Below are 20562 nucleotides of genomic sequence, written 5' to 3'. Positions count from 1 at the left end.
TCAACATCTATTATGAAATAAAATTAATTGCACATCTGAAATTCATAATTCTGATCAATCCAAGTGTCTCTTTTATATACGAGGGGCGATCCAAAAGTAATGATAATCAATAATAAACACAATGAATATAGTCAAAATTTTTTTTTATTTTTCTACATAGTCTCCTAACAAGTCTATACATTTAGTCCATCTCTTTTCTAAACTTAGAATTCCCTTCGAAAAAAATTCTTGATCTTGACCCTCAAAAAACTCCCCAATAGCGGTTATCACGTCGCTATTGTCGTCAAATTTCTTGCCCAGGAGGTGTTCCTTGAGCCGAGGAAAGACAAAGAAGTCACTGGGGGGATAGATCTGGCGAATAGGGGGCGTGTTCCACCAGTTCAAAGCCCGCTTCTTGAATGGTAGCCATGGCAACTGCAGCTTTGTGAGCCAGTGCGTTATCTTGGTGAAACAGCACTCCAGCCCGCAGTTTGCCGCACCTTTTCTCCTTGATAGCCTCCCGCAATCTTCTTATTTGTTCTGCGTAGTAGGAGCCCATAATAGTGGCTCCCTTCTCCAAATAGTCCACCATAATAATTCCTTCAGCGTCCCAAAAAACGGACGCCATAACCTTCCCTGCTGAGCTTGACACTTTGAATTTCTTCGGTGTCGGTTCGTCAGCTCGTTTCCATGTCATCGATTGTTGTTTAGTTTCGGGATCAAAGTGGTGGATCCAGGTCTCATCCATTGTCAAAAAACGTGACAAAAAATTCTCCTTGTCGGCTTGGAACTTTTCGAGATTTGCTATTGAAATGTCAACTTGTTTCTTCTTTTGCTCGTCGGTTATCATTTTTGGCACCCAACGAGCGGAGACCTTTCTCATATGCAATTCTTTTGCAAGGATTCTTTGAATACTGCCATATGAGATCCCTGTGACCTCAGCTACATGCCTGATAGTCACTCTTCGATCTGCCAACACAACTTCTTCAACTTTTTTCACGTTTTCTTCATTGAGGGACGTGGATGGGCGTCCTTCGCGATGTTCATCTTCCGTCGATGTTCTTCCCAGCTTAAATTCCTTGGCCCAGCGTGCAACTGTGGAATATGGAGGAGAAGAGTCCCCCAATGTTTCCACCAAGTCGCTGTGTATGTCTTTGGTAGACATTTTTTTCAAGCAGAGGTATTTGATGACAGCTCTGAGCTCGTTTTTTTTTTATTTTGATGTTCACTCCTTGGCAGTTCATATTCAAATGAATGTAGCTCCCAGGAATCGTGGCCTATTTAAGTGATTTTTTTTTCCTGGACTAATGGGTACCTAAGAGAGAAGAAAACATTTTATTTTAATTTCTGTGTGCAATAGAAATAACCGATTATCATTACTTTTGGATCGCCCCTCGTAATCTCTCCTTATATTTGGCACTGATATTTTTACCCCTTTACTCCTTTAAAGGTGGTTGGTACTGCATTAGCCGTGATAACTGTGACCTCCGTTATGACACAATGAGGAGACTCATGAGCTCTAAAGGATGGCCAGCTACAAAAAAAGGTATGTGCCCCCCACGCTGTATTGTGATTTAAAGCCAACCATCCTAGGATGTAAATATGTCTTTTGTCTGCATTGTTCTATCCATGTAACTCCTCTCATTCTGTAATGTACTCTTACTGGTCACCTATGCGTCACACTAAAGTCATGCATGTAAGTTTGCGTGCCAATCATGAGTTTGTGTCACGCCTCATTTCATGTTTCAGCTTCAGGAATTTTGTCAACTCAGCCCGAGGAGAATCCACATTGGTGGAATGCAAACATGGTGTAAGTATGACATGCATCTTTGTCCACCTTAATACATTCATAATAGTTAAATATTCACTAGACTTCTCTTTTTTATGAGAATTTATACTGATTATGATGACTTTGCTCTCTACAGGTTCATTCCATACTGTTCCAGTGATGTCTGGAGTGGAGCTTCGCCCAAAACTGAAAAAGGTATGTACTGTGACATGGTAAGCATGATTGTATTTGGGCAAAAAAAGCACAGCTAATTCAATCCAATATTTCATTATCTTTTTATTCTACAATCACACCATCTGAGTGGCTCAGTAGTTAACAATTGTTCCTTTAACCCCTTTACCCCCAAGGGTGGTTTGCATGTTAATAACCAGGCCAATTTTTACAATTCAGACCACGTTTCCCTTCATGAGGTAATATCTCTGGAATGCTTGGATCCCGGTGATTCTGACATTGTTTTCTCGTGAGATATTGTATTTCATGATAGTGGTAAAATTTCGTTGATATGACTTGTGTTTATTTGTGAAAAAAAACTGAAATTTGGCAAAAATTTTGCAATTTTCCAACTTTGAATTTTCATGCCCTTAAATCACAGAGATACATCACACAAAATACTTAATAAGTAACATTTCTCACATGTCTAATTTACATTAGCACAATTTTGGAACCAAAATTCGTTTTTGTTAAGAAGTTGTAAGTTTTTACAACACCATTTTTTTAGGGACCACATCACATTTGAAGTCACTTTGAGGGGTCTATATGATAGAAAATACCCAAAAGTGACACTATTCTAAAAACTGCACCCTTCAAGGTGCTCAAAACCACATACAAGAAGTTTTTTAACCCTTCAGGTGCTTCACAGGAATTTTTGTAATGTTTAAAAAAACAATGAGCATTTAACTTTTTTTCCACAAAAAATTTACTTCAGGTCCAATTTGTTTTATTTTACCAAGGGTAACAGGAGAAATTGGACCCCAAAAGTTGTTGTACAATTTGTCCTGAGTATGCTGGTACCCCATATATGCAGGTAAACCACTGTTTGGGCGCATGGCAGAGCTCGGATGGGAAGGAGCGCCGTTTGACTTTTCAATGCAAAATTGGCTGGAATTGAGATTTGACGCCATGTCGTGTTTGGAGAGCCCCTGATGTGCCTAAGCAATGGAAACCCCCCACAAGTGACACCATTTTGGAAACTAGACCCCCTAAGGAACTTATTTAGATGTGTGGTGAGCACTTTGAACCCCCAAGTGCTTGACAGAAGTTTATAACGTAGAGCCGTAAAATAAAAAAAATCATATTTGTTTCACAAAAATGATTTTTCGCCCCCAATGTTTTTTTTTTCCCCAAGAGTAACAGGAGAAATTGGACTGCAAAAGTTGTTGTCCAATTTGTCTTGAGTACGTCGATACCCCATATGTGGGAGTAAATCACTGTTTGAGCGTACAGCAGAGCTTGGAAGGGAAGGAGCACCATTTGACTTTTTTTCAACGCAGAATTGGCTGGAATTGAGATCGGACGCCATGTCATGTTTAGAGAGCCTCTAATGTGCCTAAACAGTGGAAACCCCCAATTCTAACACCAACCCTAACCCTAATCCCAACCCTAACCACAAACCTAACCCTATCACACCCCTAAACCCAACCCTAACCCTAATCCCAACCGTAACCTTAATCCAAACCGTAACCCCAACTCTAGCCCCAACCCTAACCCTAACTTTAACCCCAACCCTAACCCTTACCTTAGCCCCAACCCTAACCCTTCCTTTAGCCCAATTCACTTTAGCCCAACTCTAACCCATGGCAAAATGGAAATACATCTTTTTATTTTATTATTTTTCCATAACTAAGGGAGTGATAAAGGAGAGTTTGATTTACTGCAACACGGGGGTCGATAAAAACCGACCCGAACCATGTTCTCTGGGGTCTCCACTACCGCCGACAGCCGAGACATCGGAGAAATTCCGACGCTGGGGGGGCGCTATACCTCAGCGCCGATAAAAGCGACACTGTGGTTTATGTAACCTTAACTGCCGCCGTTAAAAAGTGTATCAGCGGTCATTAAGGGGTTAACTGTAACTCTCATCATTCTCCCCTGCTTGCGCCGATCGCCGGCAGAGCAGGGGAGAATGATGAGAGCCGTGTTCAGCACCTGGCGCCGGGGAACAGCGCTTACTGCTACACTTATTCCCTTGCGCTCGTCCGTGTAGTACTGATGCGGCACACACATGCCGCACGTGTGCCGCAAGTATTATACACACGGACACTGACATCGCCAGTACCGGACATAACAGGACGTGTGAAAGAGGCCTTATAGCGGTTTTTTTCTTTGGCAGCTGTCACACGCTAAAAGACGCTTTTTATTGCAAAAAATAGTTTTTGCATCACCACATTTTGAGAGCTATAATTTTTCCATATTTTGGCCCACGGAGTCATGTGAGGTCTTATTTTTTGCGGGACGAGCTGAAGTTTTTATTGGTACCATTTTCAGGCACATGACATTTTTTGATCACTTTCTATTCAGATTTTTGGGAGACAGAATGAGCAAAAACCAGAAATTCATGAATTTCTTTGGGGAGGGAGGCATTTACACAGTTCTGCATGTGTGGTAAAATTGATAAGGCAGTTTTATTCATCGGGTCAGTACGATTACAGCGATACCTCATTTATATCATTTTTTTTATGTTTTGGCGCTTATATAAAATAAAAACTATTTTATAGAAAAGTTAATTGTTTTTGCATCACTTTATTTTGACAGCTATAACTTTTTTATTTTTTTGCTGATGACGCTGTATCGTGGCTCGTTTTTTTCGGAACAAAATGACATTTTCAACTGTACCATGGTTATTTATATTCGTCTTTTTAATCGCGTGTTATTCCACTTTCTGTTTGGCGGTATGATTATAAAGCATTGTTTTTTTGCCTTGTTTTTCTAATGGTGTTCGCTAAATGGGTTAACTAGTGGGACAGTTTTATAGGTCGGGTCATTACGGACGTGGGAATACCAAATATGTGTACTTTTATTGTTTAGATTTTTTTTTACTTCAAATATTTATTTAGTGATACAATAAATATTGATTTTTTATTAGTTTTTTAAACATTTTTACAATTATTTAAACATTTTTTTAACTTTATTCTATCTTTTACACTTAGTCCCACTATTGGACACTCATTTTTTGCAGGCTGATTGCTTCTATAGCACGCAGATGAAGCAGCATCTGCATGCTGTAGAAGCTGTCAGTGCTGCACTTTCTGCACACGGACCTGAGAGACTTCCTGACATGTACTGCGCATGACAGGAAGTTTCTCAGCTCTAGTAACCCTAGCAGCAATCGCGACCCCGTGTCACGCCGTGGGGTCTCCGTTCCAAAGGCGGAGGGGCTATCAGCCCTCTGCCTGTTCCCGGAATGCTGCAATTGTGTTCGATCGCAGTATTCCGGGGGTTAAAGTGCTGGCACTTATTGCCGGGTGTCAGCTGTAAGAATCAGATGATGTTCGGCCGCAAACCAGCCGTGTGCACGTCACTATGACGTACTATCCCGTCCATGGTCAGACAGGCCCGGGGAACATGGACTGGATAGTATGTCAGCTGTCAGAAAGGGGTTAAACATTTAAGGAAGCGTCTGTTTGAACAGTGTTTATTCTCCAGTACCCTTTCAAGCTTGAAAAAACCTAACAGGTTGATTAAATTGGCCATTTTTTGTGTTTCAGAAATGGAAAAAAAGTTTAAAAAAATGATATCACTTTCAGTAGGGCAGTCTGGAATATGTTGGCACTATGTAAGAAACTGAAAATTAAATAATGTGGCTATGTTTTACCAAAATCCTTCATCAAATCCCAGGAAAAGTGTTAGATAATCAGTTCTCTAAATGCCTAATTGCTTCATAGTGGTGACATCTCCTTTTGGGTGTATATGCCTTCACAGAACACTTGAAGAGTGGTTGCTCATCATTGGACAACTCTTTTTGTGTCGATCTATAAATAGTTCCTTAATACAACATTGTTTTCCTTTTATTTTAGGTGACTATGCTTTCATGGGTTCGCTTATCATACAAGAGGTTGTGAAGGAACTTCTGGGGAAAGGTCTGGACACAGCTAAAGTCCTTCTTTTAGCTGGAAGCAGGTGAGAGTTTGATTCTGATGTGTGAGATTCCGTGATGGAAAAATACTTGACAAATATGACCAGACCAAACTAATTGTATAAATATCACAACATTCTTGTTCTTCACTGTTCTAGTGCTGGTGGAACAGGTGTTCTTCTAAATGTAGACCTGGTTGCTGAGCAACTAGAAGAACTGGGCTATACAGGGATTCAAGTACGTGGTCTATCGGATTCAGGCTGGTTTCTTGATAATCAGCAGTACAGGAGGACTGACTGCACAGATATTATCACATGTGCCCCTACAGAGGCCATACAAAGAGGAATCAGGTAATTATCTTGCCTATTAACCACAGCATGAGCTGATGCATTTGGGGGTTATACACTAAAACCTGTAAACGTGCATTTTTTCTAGTCAAGGAGCTATTATCTAGAATCTTGCCTAGAAATAGACAACTAGAGGGGTAACATGCATATTACACTTTATATGGATTCTTTGAGCCATTGTCCATGTGTAAATGAGGCCCAACTGACTGTATCCATCAGTAAATGCCAAATCTAAATACTATGGAAACTTGGTTGGAAAGGCTGTTATATAATCTCCTTTTTGTTACATGTTTGACAAAATTACTTACGTAGGTTTGGAGCTGAAGGTTAAAAGTAGATCGGGTTTATAGAATATGTTATTCTGAACTGGTCTTTAACATAAACATTCTCTCTCTATATCAGATACTGGAATGGAGTTGTTCCAGAAAGGTGTAAGCAACAATTCAAAGAAGGTGAAGAATGGAACTGCTTCTTTGGCTACAAGATCTACCCAACACTGAGAAGTAAGTAGTGCAAAACTGCCACAAAACTATATATTTAACATTATAGTGGACTTGCCAAGTCTATATTTCATAATGGATGAGTGTTTTATAGAGGCCTTTTACACGGTCAAAAGTTGCAAGTTTTTAATTTTCTTATCTTTCCGTTGTTCCCTTGAAATGCCATAGGGTTTCTCTATGAGAATGTGGAAAACGATCTTAGGAGCGCAGGAAAGAGACTCAGACGAGAGATGGGGTTAAACCACAACGCGTTTCGATGGAGGATCCGTCTTCATCCGGATCCTCCATCGAAACGCGTTGTGGTTTAACCCCATCTCTCGTTTGAGTCTCTTTCCTGCTCTCCTAAGATCGTTTTCCACATTCTCATTGCTCCTATCCTCCATCAGAAGTTTTCGGCTGGAGCTGCGGTGGAGACCTGACATCCTAGTCTGCCTCTGGGTTGCTTCCTAAGCGCTCTTCTATGACCGCTCATTACTGACTCTAATACAGTTTCTATATGGGCCTTTTCATTTAATAGTGATTATTATGTTCTTTTCCAAGGTGGTGTGGCTCACCGGATTTTCTGAGGATGTGTGTTTAGGCTTCTTGCATTATTACCCTGTGAGCAACACCCCCTTGTAAAGACCATACAAATTAGCACTAAATAAAAAGGCTAATATCTCTGGAACCGTATTAGAACTGGAAATAAAGATCAAAGACAACAAATTCTGAATGAAAATAGAGGAGCAAGAGAAACTAACTACAAACTAAAATGTGTCTTTACAAATGCATAGAGCATGGGAAACAAACAAGGAGAATTGGGTGCTGCTAACACAGGAAGAGAAATATGATGGCATAGGCATCACTGAAACTTTGTGGGATGATACACATGATCGGAATACAAACCTTGAAGGCTACCACTTATTTATGAGAAACAGTCTTAACAAGAGGCATTGTTGCATTGTATGTTAGTAAAGCGTATATCTCCACAGAGATCCAAGCTTCAGATAATTATAGCTATGTAGAAATTGTTTGGGTAAGAATACAAGGAGAAAACAGAAAGGACACTATTGTAGATGTTTACTATAGGCTACCTGGGCAGACTGAACATATGGATGAACTCTTTTTACATCAGATGTTTTTGTTCTCAAAAAAGTAGGACATTTTAACTATCAAGATATTTGTTGGGACTCTCTCTCAGGCAAAAGTAATGGGTCCAAAAAGTTCTTATCTTCTCTCGCTGACAACTTTATCAGCCAATTTGGACCTAATTCCTACTACCATGGATGAAATGGTTGAGGACGTAAAGGTGGCTGGGAATTTATTAGGCAGTGATCATGGTATCCTTGAATTTGGGATTACAAGAGAAGGAGGACCTGCGAGAATTCTGACTTTCAGGTTGAATTTCAGAAAGGCAGATTTTAATGGACTGAGAAAGAGGGTAGGAAAGGTCCAATTGCTGGATGTTCCAAAGGACTGAAATGTCCAAGAAGGATGGGAGATTTTGCAAAATTAAATTCTCACTGCACAATCTGTGAGGCTATGTGCACACGTAGTTTTGAGAGCTGCGGATTTGTCCCCGCGGTTTAGCCCTGCGGTTTCACATCTCACTATGGATAAGGTGTGAAACCGCAGTAGAATCCGCACAAAGAATTGACATGCTGCGGATTGTAACCCGCAGCAAATCCGCGTGGAAAAATCTGCAGCATGTGCACAGCATTTTTGGTTTGACCATTGAAAACAATGGTACTGTACAATGCAGCAGAAACTGCTGCAGACTCGCAGGGCCAGAAACGCTGCGGATCCGCAGCAGAATCCGCAGCGTTTGCACATAGCCTAACAATCCCAAAAAGAAGGAAGAATTGGGAGCATTTAAAAAGACCAGGTTGGATGAACACATAAGTTAAACACTTGCTAAAAAGGTAAAAAAAAATGTACTGTATATCAAATGAATAGAGGGGGAAAATCTATAGAAGAATATAATGTTATCTGTAGGGAATGCAGGGCAAGCATTAGAAGAGCGAAGCCTGTAATGAAATTAAGCTTGCAAGGGAGACCAAAAGCAATCAAAAAGGATTTTGGTGGTATGTCAAAATCAAAAGAAAAGGATGAAAAAGGTGAAGTGGTCAAAAATGATGTTGAGAAGGCCGAACTTTTAAATTCCTTTGTTGCATCTGTGTTCTCAAAGAAAGCAATTGTAATATCACTTGATCTTCGCTGAAATAAAATAATCCACACTATTACAGAGAGATGGTGAGGGAACACTTAGCTAATTTAAATGAATTTAAATCTCCTGGTCGAGATGAATTACATCCTAGGGTACTGAAAGAGATAGCAGACGAAATTGCAAATGTCCCTATCTTCAAAAAAGGAAAGATGAAGCCTGGAAATTACAGGCTAATGAGCCTTACTTCTACACCAGGAAAGATCTTTGAACAAATTATTAAGCAGCATGTACAGTTGTGGCCAAAAGTATTGACACCCCTGCAATTCTGACAGATAATACTCAGTTTCTTCCTGAAAATGATTGCAAACACAAATTCTTTGGTATTATTATCTTCATTTAATTTGTCTTAAATGAAAAAACACAAAAGAGAATGAAGCAAAAAGCAAAACATTGATCATTTCACACAAAACTCCAAAAATTGGCCAGACAAAAGTATTGGCACCCTCAGCCTAATACTTGGTTGCACAACCTTTAGCCAAAATAACTGCGACCAACCGCTTCCGGTAACCATCAATGAGTTTCTTACAATGCTCTGGTGGAATTTTAGACCATTCTTCTTTGGCAAACTGCTCCAGGTCCCTGATATTAGAAGGGTGCCTTCTCCAAACTGCCATTTTTAGATCTCTCCACAGGTGTTCTATGGGATTCAGGTCTGGACTCATTGCTGGCCACCTTAGAAGTCTCCAGTGCTTTCAGTCAAACCATTTTCTAGTGCTTTTTGAAGTGTGTTTTGGGTCATTGCCCTGCTGGAAGACCCATGACCTCTGAGGGAGACCCAGCTTTCTCACACTGGGCCCTACATTATGCTGCAAAATTTGTTGGTAGTCTTCAGACTTCATAATGCCATGCACACGGTCAAGCAGTCCAGTGCCAGAGGCAGCAAAGCAACCCCAAAACATCAGGGAACCTCCGCCATGTTTGACTGTAGGGACCGTGTTTTTTCTTTGAATGCCTCTTTTTTTCTCCTGTATACTCTATGTTGATGCCTTTGCCCAAAAAGCTCTACTTTTGTCTCATCTGACCAGAGAACATTCTTCCAAAACATTTTAGGCTTTTTCAGGTAAGTTTTGGCAAACTCCAGCCTGGCTTTTTTATGTCTCGGGGTAAGAAGTGGGGTCTTCCTGGGTCTCCTACCATACAGTTCCTTTTCATTCAGATGCCGACGAATAGTACGGGTTGACACTGTTGTACCCTCGGACTGCAGGGCAGCTTGAACTTGTTTGGATTTTAGTCGAGGTTCTTTATCCAATATCCGCACAATCTTGCGTTGAAATCTCTTGTCAATTTTTCTTTTCCGTCCAAATCTAGGGAAGTTAGCCACAGTGCCATGGGCTTTAAACTTCTTGATGACACTGCGCACGGTAGACACAGGGACATTCAGGTCTTTGGAGATGGACTTGTAGCCTTGAGATTGCTCATGCTTCCTCACAATTTGGTTTCTCAAGTCCTCAGACAGTTTTTTGGTCTTCTTTCTTTTCTCCATGCTCAATGTGGTACACACAAGGACACAGGACAGAGGTTGAGTCAACTTTAATCCATGTCAACTGGCTGCAAGTGTGATTTAGTTATTGCCAACACCTGTTAGGTGCCACAGGTAAGTTACAGGTGCTGTTAATTACACAAATTAGAGAAGCATCACATGATTTTTCGAACAGTGCCAATACTTTTGTCCACCCTCTTTTTTATGTTTGGTGTGGAATTATATCCAATTTGGCTTTAGGACAATTCTTTTTGTGTTTTTTCAATTAAGACAAATTAAATGAAGATAATAATAACAAAGAATTTGTGTTTGCAATAATTTTCAGGAAGAAACTGAGTTTTATCTGACAAAATTGCAGGGGTGTCAATACTTTTGGCCACAACTGTATGTAAGTACTTGGATAAGAATACAGTAATTAACCAGAGCCAGCATGGGTTTGTAGCAAAAAAGTCATGCCAGACTAATCTAATTTCCTTCTATGTTGAAATCTTTGACTGGGTGGATCAGGGAAATGTGGTAGATATAGTGTATCTCGACATCAGTAAAGCATTTGATAAAGTATCTCATATTATCTTTATTGAAAAAAATGACCAAGCATGGGATTGTCAAGGCAATGGTTAGGTGGATTCATAACTGGCTCAGTGATTATACTCAAAGTGTGGTAATAAATGATTGCACATTCAATTGGAAGAGCCTTTCAAGTGAGTTACCACAAGGCTCTCTCTTGGCCCCAGTGTTGTTACACATTTTTTATAAATAATGTAGATAAGGGAACTGAAGTTAAATTAATTAAACTTGTAGATTATGCAAAGATAGGAGGGATAGCTAACACCAGATAAGTCAGAGAAAGGATTCAGAAGGATCTAGATAAGCTTGAACAATGTGAATTGACTATAACAGAATGGTATTTAACAGTGAGAAATGCAAGATTCTACATCTGGGCAAGAAAAACTAAAATGACATCTACAGAATGGGATGAATAGAACTAAGCAACAGTATGTGCAAAAAAGACTTGGTTATACTAATAGATCACAGATTGCACATGAGTCAACAGTGTGATGCAGCAGCAAAAAAGGCAAACAAAGAGAGAAGCATAGAGTCTATATCATGTGAAGTAATTATCCCCCTCTACTTCTCCTTGGTCAGACCACATCTGGAATACTGTGTCCAGTTCTGGGCACCACATTTTAAAAAAGGACCTCTAAAAACTGGAGTAAGTGCAGAGAAGAGTTACTAGAAAGGTGAGTGTACTGCAACTATGTCCTATGAGGAACGGTTAAAGGATTTGGAAATGTTTAGCTTGCAAAAAAGAAGGGTAAGGGAAAATTTAATAGATGTCTACAAATATGTGAAGGGATGTCACATTGTAAAGGGATCATCCTTGTTCTGATTTGCACATGGAAACACGAGAAGCAATGGAATTAAACTGAAAGGGAAAAGACACAGATTAGATATTAGAAAAAACTTTTTGACAGTAAGGAGAGTGATCAATGAGTTGAGCAGGCTGCCACGAAAGGTGGCAAATTCTCCTTCAATGGAAGTCTTCAAAGAGAAGCTGGACAGACATCTGCTGAGATGGTTTAGTGAATCTTGCATTGAGCATGGGGTTTTACAAGATAACCCTGGAGGTCCCTTCCAACTTTTAGCATTCTATAATTCAGTACTCTCTAACTGATCTTTTTGATGAAAGCATACATTCAGACTGTAGAATAAATGATGAATGATAAAGTTTATCTCCTTTATAGAACATTTCTGGTTCTTGCGTAAAAGGGACTCCATATCAAAAGAAAAAAAGAATGACTGTTTTTTTCATGATGAATAAAATGTAACCTGTACATTGTTCCTTAAAAAATGCAAATGTAATAAATATTTTGAAAGGGGAGCATGAGAAGGACTTGGGTACACCTTTATCCGACAGCCTAGGCATTGGCACTCCATGCCAAGTAGCATTTGCGAAAGCGAAATAAAAGGTTTGTGTGTGAAACTCATGATTGAAGAATATATCCACATAATAATGGTTTGTGAAACTGTCTTTTAAATAATGGTTTGTGAATTTCATTATACAAATAAAAGGAATCCATAAGTTTACCTAGATTAATAGATCTCTTATACAATGTATAGTGAACTGTATATACCGTATACAGTGGCATGTAAAAGTTTGGGCAACCTTGGTCAAAATTATTGTTATTGTGAACAACTAAGCAATTTGAAGATGAAATTATTTCTAAAAGGTCTAGAGTTAAAAATGACACATTTCCTTTGTATATTAGGCAAAAAATATTTATCTTTTACATTAGAAAAATTACAAAAAGGAAAATGGGCCTATGCAAAAGTTTGGGCACCCTGCATGCTTAGTACGTAATTGCACCCCTTTTTGAAGTCTAAGCCACAGATTTTCAATAATGTTCAGATAAGGGGTCTGTGAGGGCCATTGTAAAACCTTCAGCTTGTGCTTTTTGAGGTAGTCTAATGTGCATTTTGATGTGTGTTTAGGATCATTATCCATTTGTAGAAGCTATCCAAATGTTCCCCATGCTATTGGTTCCAACATAACCACAAAGCATGATTATCCACCCCCATGCTTATTAGTTGAGGAGATGTTCTTTTCCTGAAATTCTGAGCCCTTTTTTCTCAACAGATAATTTTAATCATTGTGGTCAAATAGTTCTCTCATTGTTCCACAGGATTTTTTTCCAAAATGCATCAGGCTTGTTTAGATTTTATTTTGCATACTTCTGACACTGAATATTATGGTGAGGACGCAGGTTTTCTTCTGATGGCCCTTCCGTGAAGGCTATATTTGTGCAGCTATCGCTGAACAGTAGAACAATGTGCCACAACCCCAAAGTCTGCAAAATTTTCTGAAGCTCTTTTGCAGTCAAGCGGGGGTTCTAATTTGCCTCTCTAGCAATCCTACGAGCAGCTCTCACTTAAATTTTGATTGGTCTTCCAGATGTAATCTTGACATCCACTGTTCCTCTTCTTTGCCATTTCTCAATTAGATGTAGACCTGAGGAAAGTTCAGCTTGAAAATGCTTTGCTATCTTCTAATAGCCTTCTTCTGCTTTGAGGGCCTACCACATTTTAATTTTCAGAGTGCTAGGCAGCTGCTTAGAAGAACCCATGGCTGCTGTTTTTGGGCACAAGGTTAGAGGAAGCTGGGTTTCTATAAAGCTGGGAAATTTGCATCACCTGGCCTTTCCTAATGATGATAGTGAACAAGCCATATCCCTAACAGGCTATTTATAGTCTGAAACCTTGGTTAAAGTTAGCTGAGCACACAAATCTCCAAGGGTGCCCAATCGTTTGCATTGGCCCATTTTCCTTTTTGTAAATTTTAACATGTAAAATAGGACCATATACAGTGGGTACCGAAAGTATTCAGACCCTTTAAATTTTTCACTCTTTGTTTCATTGCAGCCATTTTGTAAATTGAAAAAAGTTTTTTTTTTTCTCATTAATGTACACACTCTGTACCCCATCTTGACTGAAACCCCCTCCCCAGAAATGTAGAAATGTTTGCAAATTTATTAAAAAAGAAAAACTGAAATTTCACATGGTCATAAATATTCAGACCCTTTGCTCAGTATTGAGTAGAAGCACCCTTTTGAGCTAGTACAGCCATGAGTCTTCTTGGGAATGATGCAACACGTTTTTCACAGCTGGATTTGGGGATCCTCTGCCATTCTTCCTTGAAGATCCTCTCCAGTTCTGTCATGTTGCATGGTGAACGTTGGTGGACAGCCATTTTCAGGTCTCTCCAGAGATGCTCAATTGGCTTTAGGTCAGGGCTTTGAATGAAGAAAAAAGTACGATCAAGCGGAGCACTGGGCATACAGAAAAGACCACCTGATGAAGGCGGTATTCAGCCGCCGAAAAGCGTTGTGTGTTTAGCATTCTAAATAAAGGTCTGTATATTTATATTAACCCTTTGCTATTTTCTGTATGCCTAGCGCTCCGCTCTACCGCACTTTTTCCTTCATTCATTCACACTGAGGGCTGTGGCTGGAGCAGCACAGGCATCACCAGTAGGAGATCTGCAGGACCTTCAGTCATGTGTTTCAGTCACATGTCAGCTTGGATTCCACGTTCCACAGCCCGATGGCTGGCTGCTTACTAACTACAGGCTTCGTCCGAGGTTGTGCAAGGGTGCACAACCCGGATAGGTGAGTGGATCTCCGTTTTAATAGATACCTCATTAGACCACCAGGTAGTACTCTATGAGCGCCCCTGCTCTTTTTTTTTTCTTTGTTAGGTCAGGGCTTTGGCTGGGCCAGTCAAGAATGGTCACAGAGTTGTTCTGAAGCCACTTCTTTGTTATTTTAGCCGTGTGCTTAGGGTCATTGTCTTCTTGGAAGGTGAACCTTCGACCATGTCTGAGGTCCAGAGCACTCTGGAAGAGGTTTTCATCCAGGATATCTCTGCACTTGGCCACATTCATGTTTCCTTCAGTTGCAACCAGTCGTCCTGTCCCTGCAGCTGAAAAACTCTCCAATAGCATGATGCTGCCACCACCATTTTTCACTGTTGGGATTGTATTGGGCAGATGATGAGCAGTGCCTGGTTTTCTCCACACAAACCGCTTAGAATTATCACCAAAAAGTTCTATCTTATTCTCATCAGATCAGAGAATCTTCTTTCTCATAGTATGGGAGTCCTTCATGTGTTTTTTAGCAAACTCTATGCGGGCTTTCATATGTCTGGCACTGAGGAGAGGCTTCCGTCGGGCCACTCTGGCATAAAAGCCCGACTGGTGGAGGGCTGCAGTGATAGTTGACTTTGTGGATCTTTCTCCCATCCCCCTACTGCATTGGTGGAGCTCAGCCACAGTGATCTTGGGGCTCTTCTTTATCTCTCTCACCAAGGCTCTTCTCCCATGATTGCTCAGTTTGGCTGGACGGCCAGGTCTAGGAAGACTTCTGGTGGTCCTAAACTTCTTCCATTTAAGATTTATGGAGGCCATTGTGCTCTTGTGAACCTTGAGTACTGCAGAAATTCTTTTGTAACCTTCGCCAGATTTGTGCCTTGCCACAATTCTGTCTCTAAATATAGCTGTGGTTGCAATACAGAATAAAAGTAAATTGGTCTTGGACAAGCTATTTGCCCAAGGCAGATTTAAAAAAAAACAACCCGGCATGGGCTTTTATTTTTGGAGCGAACTACAGGATGGTAGTGGGGCTGTTCGCTCCTTCCAGCCGGGTCTTACAAATAGGCCATGGCCACAGATTCCATTTAAAAACAATGCAGCAAAGGTTTGGGTGTGTCAGTTTTGGTTTGCAAAATGCAATGTAGGTGGCTCTCCAACATCGGGCTTGTGTGAAGTAAAACGGAGCCAAAGGAAGCAAAAATGCCAGTCACCCCTCAGCGTGATATGGCGGAGCAGTCGCCTATGGCAACCAGTCTCTGATATGGACTGTCTTGATGCCCCGTCTGCCATCTGGAGGATACCATTTGCTTTCCATTTGTGAGTTTCTTTTGGACATTAAAGACATTTTCTTTTAACCCTGATGTGGTCCCTACCTATCTGTTGCACTGCACCAACCCCGCTGCACTACAATATATATATATATATATATATATATATATATATATATATACACTGCTCAAAAAAATAAAGGGAACACTTAAACAACAGAATATGACTCCAATTAAATCAAACTTCTGCAAAATCAAACTGTCCACTTAGGAAGCAACACTAATTGACAATCAATTTCACATGCTGTTGTGCAAGTGGAATAGGCAACAGATGGAAATTATTGGCAATTATCAAGATACCCTCAATAAAGGAGTGGTTCTGCAGATGGGGACCACAGACCACATCTCAGTACCAATGCTTTCTGGCTGATGTTTTGGTCACTTTTGAATGTTGGTTGTGCTTTCACACTCGTGGTAGCATGAGACGGACTCTGAAACCGACACAAGTGGCTCATCCAGGATGGCACATTAATGTGAGCTGTGGCAAGAAGGTTTGCTGTGCAGGATGCTTGGCATTTGCCACAGAACACCAGGATTGGCAAATTAGCCACTGGCGCCCTGTGCTCTTCACATATGAAAGTAGGTTCACACTGAGCACATGTGACAGACGTGACAGAGTCTAGAGATGCCATGCCGTGAGTCTAGAGATGTGGAGAGTGATCTGCTGCCTGCAACATCCTTCAGCAACACCGGTTTAGCAGTAATGGTGTAGGGTGGCATTTCTTTGGAGGGCCACAATGTGTTGCGCTGTGAGCACAACCCCCATCTGTGGACGTCGTGCACTCAGTCCATCCTCATGGAGTCATTTTCTAACCGTTTGTGCAGACACATGCACATTTGTGGCCTGCTGGAGGTCATTTTGCAGGGCTTTGGCAGTGCTCCTCCTGTTCCTCCTTGCACAAAGGCTGAGGTAGCGGTCCTGCTGCTGGGTTGTTGCCTTTCTATGGCCCCCTCCACCTCTCCTGGTGTACTTTCCTGTCTCATGGTAGCGCCTCCAGCATCTGGACACTATGCTGACAGACACAGAAAACCTTCTTGCCACAGCTCGCACTGATGTGCCATACTGGATGAACTGCACTACCTGAGCCACTTGTGTGGGTTGTACAGTCCGTCTCATACTACCATGAGTGTGAAAGCACAAACAACATTCAAAAGTGACCAAAACATCAGCCACAAAGCATTGGTACTGAGATGAAGTCTGTGGTCGCCACATGCAGAACCACTCCTTTATTGAGGGTGTCTTGATAATTGCCAATAATTTCCATCTGTTGTCTATTCCATTTGCACAACAGCATATAAAATTGATTGTCAATCAGTGTGGCTTCCTAAGTGGACAGTTTGATTTCACAGAAGTTTGATTTACTTGGAGTTATATTCTGTTGTTTAAGTGTTCCCTTTATTTTTTGAGCAGTGTATTTTGACTAAAATACAAAGGAAATGTGTCATCTTTGACGTTAGCCCTTTTCGAGATCATTTCATCTTCAACTTTGTGGCCGAAAGTGTTGGCACCCTTGACATTGTTCCAGAAAATGAAGTATTTGTTCCAGAAAATTATTGCAATTACACATTTTGGTATACACATGTTTATTTCCTCTGTGTGTATTGGAACAACATAAAAAAAGAGGGGAAAAAAAGCAAATTTGACATAATTTCACACACAACCTCCAAAGTGGGCCAGACAGAATTGTTGGCACTTTCAACTTAATATTTGGTTGCACACCCTTTGGAATAAATAACTGCAATCAGTCGCTTCCTATAACCATCAACAACCTTCTTACACCTCTCAAGTAGAATTTTGGACCACTTTTCTTTTGCAAACTGCTTTTTTCTTATTTTAAGGGTGCCTTCATGTTTTTTTGTGTTGTTCTAATACACAAAAATGAAAAACATGTATCTAACAAAATGTGTGTAATTACAATAATTTTGTGGGAGAAACACTTCATTTTCTGGAACTGGAACAATTTCAAGGGTGCCAACACTTTTGGTCATGACTGTATAAAAAAAATATTTATTGCCCTTTTCAACCAATCACAGGGCAGCTCATTTCCTGAAAAATGAGAACTGTGCTGTAATTGGTTGAAGTAGGCAACAAAGACAATTTTTGTTAAGTTCGATAAGATTTAAAGTACAACTACCGTATATACTCATGTATAAGTCGAGATTTTCAGCCCATTTTTTTGGGCTGAAAGTCCCCCTCTCGGCTTATACACGAGTCAATACGGGGGGAGCGTGGGTGTCAGAGACCATACTCACCTATCCTTGCACTTCTCTGCAGCCTCTGCTTCTTCCTCTGCTGTCTGCTTCCTGCATTCAGCGGTCACGTGGTACCGCTCATTAAACTCATGAATATGCGCATATTTATGAGTTTAATGAGCGGTACTACGTGACCGCTGAATGCAGGAAGCAGACGGCAGAGGAAGAAGCAGAGGCTGCAGAGAAGTGCAAAGAGAGGTGAGTATGACGGGGGCAGAGTAATAGTCACCTGTCCCCGTTCCAATCCGTGCACCGCTGTGTCTCCGGGGGCCTCCTGCTTTGACGGCAGAAGGTGCGATGACGTAGTCAGTGTGCACCCTCTGCTGTCACTGCAGAGAGCTGGGAGACAGAGCGGTGGATGGCAATGGAACAGGGACAGGTGAATATCACCGGTGCCGGGGGCTCAAGACACCGGCACCTGGCCCCCAGCGACGGAGATGTGAGTATGTCATTTTTTTTATTGCAGCAGCAGCAGCAGCAGATAAGGGGTATATATGGAGCATCTTATGGGGCAGCATTAACCCTTGTGCAGCAGCATATGAGGGGTATTTATGGGGCAGCATTAACCCTTGTGCAGCAGCATATGAGGGGTATTTATGGGGCATTATTAACCCTTGTGCAGCAGCATATGGGGGGTATTTATGGGGCAGCATTAACCCTTGTGCAGCAGCATATGGGGGGTATTTATGGGGCAGCATTAACCCTTGTGCAACAGCATATGGGGGGTATTTATGGGGCAGCATTAACCCTTGTGCAACAGCATATGAAGGATATTTATGGAGCATGTTATGGAGCATCATTAACCCTTGTGCAGCAGCATATTATGGGGGGTATTTATGGAGCATCTTATGGGGCATTATTAACCCTTGGGCAGCAACATATGGGGGGTATTTATGGAGCATCTTCTTGGGCCAGCATTAACCCTTGTGCAGCAGCATATGGGGGGGTTTATCTATGGAGCATCTTCTTGGACCACCATTTAACCCTAGGCTTATACGCAAGTCAATAAGTTTTCCCAGTTTTTTGTGGCAAAATTAGGTGGGTCGGCTTATACACGGGTCGGCTTATACACAAGTTTATACGGTAATTTTTTTTCAATAAAATTTTTTAGAAATATAATGGATATACAGTGAAGGAAATAATTCGATCCCTTGTAAGTTTGCCCACAGACAAAGACATGAACAGTCAATAATTTAAGGGTAGGTTAATTTTAACATTGAATGATAGAATATCAAAAATAAAATCCAGAAAATCAAATTGTATAAATTATATTAAATTTATTTTCGTTTTGCAGTGAGAAATAAGTATTTGATCCCCTACCAACAATTAAGAGTTCTGGCTCAAGACCAGTTAGACACTCCTGTGAGGGATCTTGCAGGGGAAGGGAGGCATCAATTTTGCTCACCTCGGGGGAGGGGAGAGAAGGACCCGCAGGGTTCAGCTCTCTGGCACCACCACTTGCTCCAGGTCAGTCAGGGAACTGCACCGAGGGCAAAAAAGTCACCAGAAAGGCTTCCCTTATAGGAACGAGTTAGTGAGGCACTCCCAGTGAAGGGGGAAATATATCACCAGTTTGGGCTGGGAATATTTATATAAACCTCCCGGCCATCACTGCCAGAGTTCCTCACTAAAACAATATGATATTCTGCCACCAGTTCCTCGTTTGAAATAAGCCCCGTCCGACGACAGGCTTATATTGGGTCAGAAACCAACCCTGGGTAGCGTACAATTGACCAACCGAGCGTGCGGACGTGGACATTCGTGAATCGAGATAAAAGAGCAGCCCAAGATTAATTTTATATTTGATTGCCGAAAAGGCGCACTAGAAATATACAGGTATATATTTCCTAGAACAATATACAGGTATACAGTCACAAGTATAGTACAAGGATAGGGTATAGATAGGTTGCAATTACTGTGTTATGTAGCATGTGACCACAGGGAGGGGCTGATGGATCACAGGTCCAAATCTTAGTTACGTGGTTCCCGTAGCCGCGTCAGCTAATGGGTCCTCATGCCAGTAGAAAACTAAGTAAAAAATGTGAGGCTGCCTTCTATCTCCAAGGCTGTTCCCTCCCACACTCTGCTGTCACACCTGGGCTGGGCTGCCTCCCTCCTCCCATGTCTGAGAATAAGATTTTCTGTCCAGAATCGTGCATGGCCTATAACTTTGTGCCCAAAGCTCTGAATGGGTTGTGCTGCCACTGGATTCCACTGGATTTTATCTGCGTATAGAGACCAAATATTCCTACTGTATGTAATTTCTGTTAGCTATGCTTTATAAATCCATAATGCAGGGTCCTGGAGGTGGCTAAGTGTGGCGCCCCTGAGGGATCAGTTGCCACAGAAGTACTGCACCTCCTCCTGAGGTGTGGTACCCCACCATCCAGGTGAGTTGGAGGCTCCTAACCACGCTCCAACACTCGCATCCCACACAACACGGTAGTTCAGCAAAGCCACA

General features: G+C 41.3%; 1 protein-coding gene across 3 annotated transcripts in view; it reads left to right on the top strand.

Moving 5' to 3' along the window:
* NOTUM (notum, palmitoleoyl-protein carboxylesterase) overlaps window positions 1-20562 on the top strand; it is a 149912-nt gene that overhangs the window by 77927 nt on the left and 51423 nt on the right. For all 3 annotated transcript variants that reach the window (XM_073588118.1, XM_073588116.1, XM_073588117.1), the window contains exons 4-9: window positions 1430-1525; window positions 1729-1789; window positions 1905-1963; window positions 5782-5884; window positions 5999-6190; window positions 6590-6690. In XM_073588118.1, coding sequence (XP_073444219.1) covers window positions 1430-1525; window positions 1729-1789; window positions 1905-1963; window positions 5782-5884; window positions 5999-6190; window positions 6590-6690 — 612 coding nt within the window. The remainder of the gene's footprint in view (window positions 1-1429; window positions 1526-1728; window positions 1790-1904; window positions 1964-5781; window positions 5885-5998; window positions 6191-6589; window positions 6691-20562) is intronic.

The sequence above is a fragment of the Dendrobates tinctorius genome, unplaced genomic scaffold (assembly GCF_039654945.1).
Source record: "Dendrobates tinctorius isolate UK_male_01 unplaced genomic scaffold, ASM3965494v1 ptg000103l, whole genome shotgun sequence".
NCBI classification, from domain to species: Eukaryota; Metazoa; Chordata; class Amphibia; order Anura; family Dendrobatidae; genus Dendrobates; species Dendrobates tinctorius.
The sequence above is the reverse complement of the archived record's forward strand: the minus strand, read 5'-3'. Positions and strand labels throughout refer to the sequence as shown.